Source organism: Diachasma alloeum, unplaced genomic scaffold (assembly GCF_001412515.2).
Source record: "Diachasma alloeum isolate Michigan unplaced genomic scaffold, Dall2.0 Dall_scaffold_00211, whole genome shotgun sequence".
Lineage (NCBI taxonomy): Eukaryota > Metazoa > Arthropoda > Insecta > Hymenoptera > Braconidae > Diachasma > Diachasma alloeum.
The window spans coordinates 1,055,931-1,064,981 of NW_021680376.1; the positions used below are offsets into that span (position 1 = coordinate 1,055,931).

The 9,051-nt window shown below is 36.1% G+C and overlaps 1 protein-coding gene across 1 annotated transcript in view; it reads left to right on the forward strand.

The window, feature by feature from the left end:
• The window catches only part of LOC107036850 (eukaryotic translation initiation factor 5B), a 75,899-nt gene that overhangs the window by 31,990 nt on the left and 34,858 nt on the right, over positions 1–9,051 (forward strand). Inside the window, exons 9-10 of the mRNA XM_015255063.2 lie at positions 4,608–4,684; positions 5,637–5,844. Coding sequence (XP_015110549.1) covers positions 4,608–4,684; positions 5,637–5,844 — 285 coding nt within the window. The remainder of the gene's footprint in view (positions 1–4,607; positions 4,685–5,636; positions 5,845–9,051) is intronic.

Here is a 9,051-nt window from a genome sequence, read left to right on the forward strand (position 1 = left end):
CCTCCTCGTCCCCAAACGTTTGTTTCCCAGATACACCAACAATGATTTACTCTTTCGATTGTGAGAGTGAGAAAATGGTGGTGATTGTTGGAAAAGGGCAGGGCACATTTATACCGGTTTATTTCGTTCACGACTCATCCGACACATATGCTAAGTGAAAATAGTCAACTCGTCGGGTGCAATCGAGAGTCTCCCGATACGAAAATACGCGCTTCTCGGAAGGACCGAGGAACGCCAATCGTACCTCGTTGGACTACAAATAAAGATATTCGGGACTCCAAAATACTCCAGCAGCCAAACACGAGCCCTCGAGGGGTCCGGGGAATGAGAAACTGGGAGACTAATCCCGAGGGAGATAATAATAACGAAATATTGGATTCCGGATTTTTATTTTTATTTTGATGAATAGGGAAAAGCGATGAGAGTTACATAATTTATGGCACTGCCCGTGTGGAAATGAATATTTTTTTTTTAATCGTTATTTTACATCGTTTCGACTCGGTTAGGGTACACTGATAGAATGATTCGTTTATTCCAAACGAGATTCGTTAACTATTAACGAATGGTTCACTTGAATGGCGAAAGTCAAGTCAAACAAGGCTCCTCAGATATACATTCGTTAAGTATTAATGAACATTTGGTGGAACCGAATAGACCCTAACCTCCAACCAAAATCCATTCGTTAACAATAACTAATCCGTTCTATCAGTGTATTTTGCGATGATGATCAAGATTTTAAATGGTTAGATCGCACCATTCTACCCGGCCGGGATTTGAACTCGGAACCTTTCGCATGTGAGGCAACGAAGGAACGAAATAGTTATTTGTGTCACAAGGCCCGTAAGTGGAGGTTTGCGATGAGTGTGAAGTTAGCAGCACGAGGCGTCGGTAAGGCTGCCTTACTGAAGAAAGACCAAATAAACAAAATTGAAAAAAGGGAAATGATAAATTATAAATTCTAAATTAACGGACCGATCTGGAATGAAAAAATGAAGTAGAATGTGTCACAAGGTAAAATTCAACTATTTGTGCTGACGTACTTGCTGCGTCGTCACTGATATTATTCACTTCAATAAAAATGTCTTGTGACTCCTTCGTCACTGTCGAGTATAATGAAATTCATTTCGCTCTTTTATTTAACGGAATTTGTTATGATTTTCCTCGTGAATTTTGGGTTTTGGTGGCAAAATATAGTTCAGCCGCACGAGCTATAGTGTAAGAGGGACTCACTTCACGTCTTACTTAACAGGCCATGGCCTGTAAATCGTGAAATCGGGGCTAGTTTTTACTTACCGGCCCATGGCCTGGTAAATCCCACTTACGGGTTCTAAAACACACCACGAAAACGCCACTTAACGGGCATGAATGACAAAAATATTCTTTCCTCGTCAGTGTATTCTTTCTATGGTATAAACCTATGGAGTTCTCTCAGATCAAATGATTGTCGTACAATAGATTATATTTTTCTCTGCGAACAGTTCGAATTCTTCTAGAGATATTTCTGATGATCACGACGGAAATTTAATTTCTGTGAAAGATGTTAAATTTCCTTCTATCAAGTTGGTTAATTTCCCTCAAGTTTGAACAACAATGGAAAACCTAAATTTTTCTATAAAAAACCGCCTTGAAGTAAGCAACAAGCTGAATGTAAAATCTAATTCTCCAACATAAACAAACAAATAAATGAATGAATAACAACGAATACATCACCTAATGATGATGAAAAACCACCGACTCTCATTAGGTTTTTTTTTATTCACCGGTTTAAATGGAATGAGTAAAAGCCGCCCTCAGGGGCAGTGACTAATTGCACCAGCGGCGTGCCTGACCCCTTCGCTTGTTTATAGGTGCGTATATTTCTACGCATCACGCGTGCCCGAGGAATACACTTCCATACGTATATAAACGTTGGGGTAAACGAAAGAGAGAAGAATCGTGCGTCAGATGTTATTTTGGGTTTCTCTCGCCCGCAGTCTACCCGACACATCGGCCCGTTTCGTCTTCAATTTTTTTATTTCTTTTTCATGTTATTCACCCCCTTCTGGAGGAGTCGCCCGCCGGAGACGTGGCTGACCGAGTCACCAGCTTCTCCAGAAGAAAAAAATATTGAATTTCGGGGGAAATGGAGAGAGAAATATTTATATAATAAAAAATAACATTTCGTGTATTTTCATTTTTTCCTTCAAATTTAAGTTTTCGATTTTTTAATCAGTAATGTTCGCTAATGAATCCATGAAATTTAATCATTACTTCCTCCCAGATTCGATAGTCTTTTTAGCAGTTGCTAATTTATTAACAAAAATAGCTGTACTATATTTACTTACTCGATAATTAAATTAAATTGATTGATTTAATTAACGAATTCAACCGAAATAAACAAAAAAACAATTTACTCAGCGGAGACATTTTGAGGTATTGAATTCAGCAGAGGAAAATTGTATTTTCCCTTCCCTCAATTTACCGCTTTATCAGGGATGCTTGTTTATCGTCTCGAGTCACATTTCCGGTTGCGAGCTCATGAGGCTTCATCTTATCAGTTTGACTTTTGCTAATGGCAACGTTAAAATGAAGTTGAGACGGGACTAAAGTGGATAGCTATGGCGCCCGATTCCACAAGTAGAAATACGATATTTATGATTAGATCGTCACGTGAGTCGCTGAGCGAAATATAACAAAAAGGAAGTTTGGTTTATCGGTGGAACTTGAGACACTTTTGACGGAATCAATTATTGTTATCGAATGCCATTGAATTTTCACTCTTTGATTGAATGTCCATTGGGGGAATTAATCTCCTTGCGATTGTGATTCTTCTTAAGGTGTTTCGCGTGAAAAGTCAGGATAATGAAAGAAAATTTAAATAATTCATGGGAGAAATATCTGAGTGAGCTGCAGCATTGGGAATTTTTTTGTATTTTTTCTAGATGTCGACCTCAAGGAATAAAATAATGAAATTTGGGTGTTCTTGTAACCCCTCCAGCTGTGAGTCCGGGGTTACCTCACTCTCAATCAGGGAGATTTTCATATCTCCCAAAAAAATAATGAACTATTAAAAAAAAACTAGTGGGTGATGGGTCAAATCTTGCTTGAAAGTACGCACAAGTTCCAGAATTTTTCTAGATTTCATGAGAAAGTTATTAGAAAAAATGATACGGGACATTATGAGTTTCGGGGTAAATTCTATCCATTGAGGCTCACGTGTGGCAATTACGCCTTCACTGTGAGTGGCGCGCAATTCGAATGTCAATATAATCGCTGGAGCATCATGGCAGAGGTATAGGTTAGACCATGGAACTGAGAGAGAGAAAACACTCCGCAGGTTTACCAACTCGAAATAACCATAGGAATGATCCGTGCGGCATTGCCATGTCTCTGATGCATTTTAATATTGTTTCAATAATAAGAAAAACACGCGATAAAAATAATTTGACACTCGTAAGTGATGGGAAAAAAATCAATCAATCTGACAAAAAAATTAATATTCAAGAAATGTTCAAATTTCCACTTAAATAGTCATTTGAAAATTGAAAATTTTCGTGTTCAGGGATTGAATCAGGGCTCGAGCCAATGAGACTCCCATTTCGCCTCACAAAAATTCCCATTTCCTTCATTTTTTTGACTACTGTTCGCAGATGAATAAATAAAATATCAAGAAAAATCTGTAAATGAGAAGCAGAAAAATGCAGTCAGTTTCTCGGAGTATCCGCTCATTAAAAAAAAACTTGTAATCGAACAAATTATATCACGCCCCAACAAATGAATACAAAAAACAAGGAAGTGAGGGAATCGATGGATCGGTATGCGGGAAACACAGTCTAGAGTCCACACATCCACAAAATACTCGTATGCACGCAACGTGTGACATCCGGGATGCGTGTTGTGTTCCTCCGCCTGAGTATTCGCGTAGAGAGGAGAACCAAGAAGTTATTCCTGGAAGCCTGCACTCCACATATCCCTCCCCCTCCCCCCCCCTCCTCTCTCTCCTTCTCGCCGGGTTTCGAACTCGTGTTTACAAACGCATTGGACTAAACACAAAATGTTGATGTATTTTTTATCACGCCTGCACTGTAAAAACTAGTGTCTTCAAGACATTTTAATTTAAGACAGACACAAAAACATGTCTTACCAGACGATCTCGTGATGACTGAAGTTCCGAATGTCTTAAAATAAGACGTTTTTTCGTTCAAAAACGAGACGTTTTCATAATGTCTTGGAATACAAGTCGCCAAATTTAAGACATTTTTTCTGTCTCAATTCAAGACACTTGAAGACTGTTCAGTCGCTAGTCATTTATGACTGCGGCTCTACGACAAGACATTAAGCCCGTTAAGACGTGGAATCATAAAACGTTTTTGGTGACTTATCCATTTTCTTTCAATTTATTGATGTTCGGTACTTATTGTCAAATGAATTTGAAGACAGTATCATTGTATTGTTTGGAAAAACAAAGCGGACACCATAAGGATGAAACAGAAGATCCTTCTTCATTTGAGAAACTAAAAATGACTCAAATTCCTCGACAAAAGCCTCTCTAAAAAGACCCACAAGTGTCTTAACTTCATGCACTAATTTTTCTAATGCATTATTCGTTTTTTTTCTTGATGTTGCAGTACGCTGGTATAAGAATTGGCCCAGTGGTGAAGAAGGACGTGATGAAAGCGTCGATAATGCTGGAGCACGACAGCCAGTGAGTATGATAAAGAAATAAATTGTTGAAAAAATCACTCATCCGTTTCTCGTTCGCCTCGTCGGTTCGATTATTCACGGGTTACTTCTATTTCCGGCCGCTCGTGAGACCCAAACGGAATTGACTTATTTTTTTATTTTCATCTCGTCTTGAGGAAGTGCTCGGGGGCTTCTTTTTTGTGTCAACAAATTCCCGGGAGACGGTGAAATTACACGACGAGTCGAGTCTTCATTCACTTTTTCCCTTTCTTTCTCCCAATTCTCAAGTTTAATCAAACAGGAATTATTTGGTACTCCGCTTTTGGGAGGATTCAGCCGTTCTGGTCTCTTGGGGCTGTTACGAATGTCTCGGCTGAATTTTTTGTTTCAACGATTGCTCGCGGGTTTTTATTCGCTTTCCAATTGCGGGGGAAATTACTTAATCGTCTGGTTTTAATTGAATTCCATTGATTGAATATGCGGTTACTTCATTTTTAGTTATGAAATGGGAAAAATTCTCTATTCATTTATTCTTGAATTTTATTATTGCGTTGTGTCTGGCATTGATGATTTAAATATCAAATCAAAATTTTATGTTGTAAAAAAATTTCACTATAATTTGGATCGAATGAAGCTCTTCATTCCAATTTTTTTATTCATTGCAACAATATTTTGTTGCGAATTCATAGAGAAGTGTATTTATTTCAATAGAAATGTTTTAGTTGAATTAAATGAATGACTTATTTCATCCAAATGAAGGATCATTACATGTTAATAAATTCATTGACTCATAAAGTTGTTATTTTAATGAAGAAAACATTTTTAATATTGAAAAAACGTGAATAAAAATCAAGTTTAAACCCATTTCATTCAATTCAAATGAATCATCTTAATGGGTGTATAACGATGACATCAGTAGTTTCAAATTAATCTCATAAACTCAGCGAATAAATATTTCCATTTGTTATTATCAGGTATGCAACGATATTGGCGTTTGACGTTAAAATTGAGCGTGACGCCCAAGAGTTAGCTGACTCGCTCGGTGTTAAGATATTCCAGGCGGACATCATCTACCATTTATTCGACAAGTTCACCGCCTACAGGGAGGAGCTGAAGCAGCGAAAACGAGATGAGCATAAACACATAGCTGTTTTTCCCTGCAAACTTCGTGTTCTGCCGCAGGTGAATTTTTCATAATTTTTATATTTATATTTATTTTTATTTTTTTCTCTCCATCTGCTCGGTGGAGTGAAGGAGAAGCTGCTGAAGTTCAGGGGGATAACGAGGGCGGGGATATTTTGGGGGGGAAATCAAACGTTATCGAGTGTGATATTGTGATGCTGGTTGTCGTGAACTCCGGATGAGAGACTGGGGGCTTATCACCGCCGGATGTTGGAGTGCGCTCGAGGCAGGAAGTCGAATCTCGTGGGCCCCCTCGTCAACCGCTAGCGATAGCCTTTGGTCTTTATCGATTACACCTCCATGCACTGAATAGCTCATCCTAATGTTTTATTTTATGCATTCTGAGATGAAAAAAAAACATTTTGAGGAAACAAGTTGGGAGTTTGGGCATAAGTTAATTAACTTGACAGTTTTATGACTCAATGGAATTTAACTCCATTGAAATTTCATTCATATATTAAAATGGGTCGTCCACGATAATTGAAAACAAGTGTGGAAATTGCATATAGTGTAGTTATTTTTGCTAATAAATTAGCAAAAGCCTCTGAATGGTTATTTTACACTTCATTTCCTTCTATCATGCATAATTTTTTTTTATTTCATTTTATTAAATTGAACATGATTTCTTTTTAACTAGTTTTGGCAGATTTTCAACTTAGTTGAATGTTATCATCATCATTATTCTTATTATCCCTTTCTTCTATACAACCGATTGTTTTTTTGCTTCCATTCGGAAGCAAAGTAATATAAACCGATAAATGACATACGACAGAAGAGAGTGATGTGTAAAATGGCCATTCTAAAAAATACTACTAATTTATTAGCAAGAATAGTTATGCTATATCAAGTCAAAAGCAATTGTCCACTTGTTCTCATCGCACACACAAAATGTCAAACGATATTTATTTCCCCCCAGAAAAAACAACAGATCAGATTTTTCGAGCAATCAATCTGCAGAATGCAAAATCCGAAAATGAAGACCCATAATTCATTGAATTAACTAATTATTCATGTTCGAAAATTTTGTATTCCCCAGTGAAACAATTTCATTCCCCTTTGAATGAAATCCCCTTTCATTTTATTAAATTGAAGTGATTTCTTTTTAATTAGTTTTGGCAGATTTTCAACTTAGTTGAATGTTATCATCATCATTATTCTTATTATCCCTTTCTTCTATACAACCGATTGTTTTTTTGCTTCCATTCGGAAGCAAAGTAATATAAACCGATAAATGACATACGACAGAAGAGAGTGATGTGTAAAATGGCCATTCTAAAAAATACTACTAATTTATTAGCAAGAATAGTTATGCTATATCAAGTCAAAAGCAATTGTCCACTTGTTCTCATCGCACACACAAAATGTCAAACGATATTTATTTCCCCCCAGAAAAAACAACAGATCAGATTTTTCGAGCAATCAATCTGCAGAATGCAAAATCCGAAAATGAAGACCCATAATTCATTGAATTAACTAATTATTCATGGTCGAAAATTTTGTATTCTCCAGTGAAACAATTTCATTCCCCTTTGAATGAAATCCCCTTTCATTTTATTAAATTGAAGTGATTTCTTTTTAATTAGTTTTGGCAGATTTTCAACTTAGTTGAATGTTATCATCATCATTATTCTTATTATCCCTTTCTTCTATACAACCGATTGTTTTTTTGCTTCCATTCGGAAGCAAAGTAATATAAACCGATAAATGACATACGACAGAAGAGAGTGATGTGTAAAATGGCCATTCTAAAAAATACTACTAATTTATTAGCAAGAATAGTTATGCTATATCAAGTCAAAAGCAATTGTCCACTTGTTCTCATCGCACACACAAAATGTCAAACGATATTTATTTCCCCCCAGAAAAAACAACAGATCAGATTTTTCGAGCAATCAATCTGCAGAATGCAAAATCCGAAAATGAAGACCCATAATTCATTGAATTAACTAATTATTCATGTTCGAAAATTTTGGTTTCACCACTGAAACAATTTCATTCCCCTTTGAATCTCGAAATTCTCAAATCCGGCGGACGTAAATTTTCATCAAAAGCGAACGTGAATAAGCGCAAAGGCAAATTTCAAAACCCAAGTGTTGTAGATATAACACAACAGGAAAACGTGTATCAAACGATAGTATAGTGGCCTATACGGCGCCACACGAGTAGATAGCCATTTCCTAGAACGTGCCACTGGCAATTGGAGTCCATTTGAGTTTCGCCAAAAGGAAATCATAACTGTGTATTCATATTTTTCGTGTGATATTGCACCCATTAGCATTTCCAAATGCACTTTAAAATGAATTGACAATTTGTTTGGGCATTCTATTTATGCTATAACATACGGGAGCGACAGTAAATGTCGGTTTTATGAAAATTATTCGATTCTTCAGTGCGTATTCAGCTCGCGGAATCCCATTGTCGTGGGTGTGATGGTCGAAGCTGAATTTATCAAAGAGCGAGCACCAGATTTTTATTTACTTTTGTTTTCCTTCATTTCAACAATATTTTTGTTGTGAATTCATAGAGAAGTGTTACATTACATGTTAATAAATTCATTCTCTTCGTCATCGGAAGAATTATTTCAATTCTGAATTATAAAATTGTTATTTTAATGAAGAAAACATTTTTTATATTGAAAAAACGTGAATAAGAATCAAGTTTAAACCCTTTTAATTCCATTCAAATAAAGTTCATTCAATTCAAATGAATCATCTCTATGGGTGCACAACGATGACATCAATATCTCCAAATTAATTTCATACAATCAACGGATAAACATTTTCTCTTGTTATTGTTAGGTATTCATAAATATTGACAGTCGACGTTAAAATAGAGCGTGACGCTCAAGAGTTAGCTGACTCTCCCGGTGTTAAAATATTCCAGGCTGTCATTGATGATTCAAATGTCGATTTTTAACATCGCGTTCAATATTTAATTATTCTGATGACGAGTGGTTTCAGGGGAGGATAACTTTCATATAAAAATTTCTTTCAATGTTGTATTAAAAAAAAAATTCACTATAATTTCGATCGAACGAAGCTCTTAACTCCAATTTTTTTATTCATTACAACAATATTTTCGTTTGCGAATTCATAGAGAAGTTATTTCAATTTATTTCAATAGAAATGTTTTAGTTGAATGAAACGACTAAGTCATTTCATCCAAATGAAGGATCACTACATGTTAATAAATCCATTCTCTTCGTCA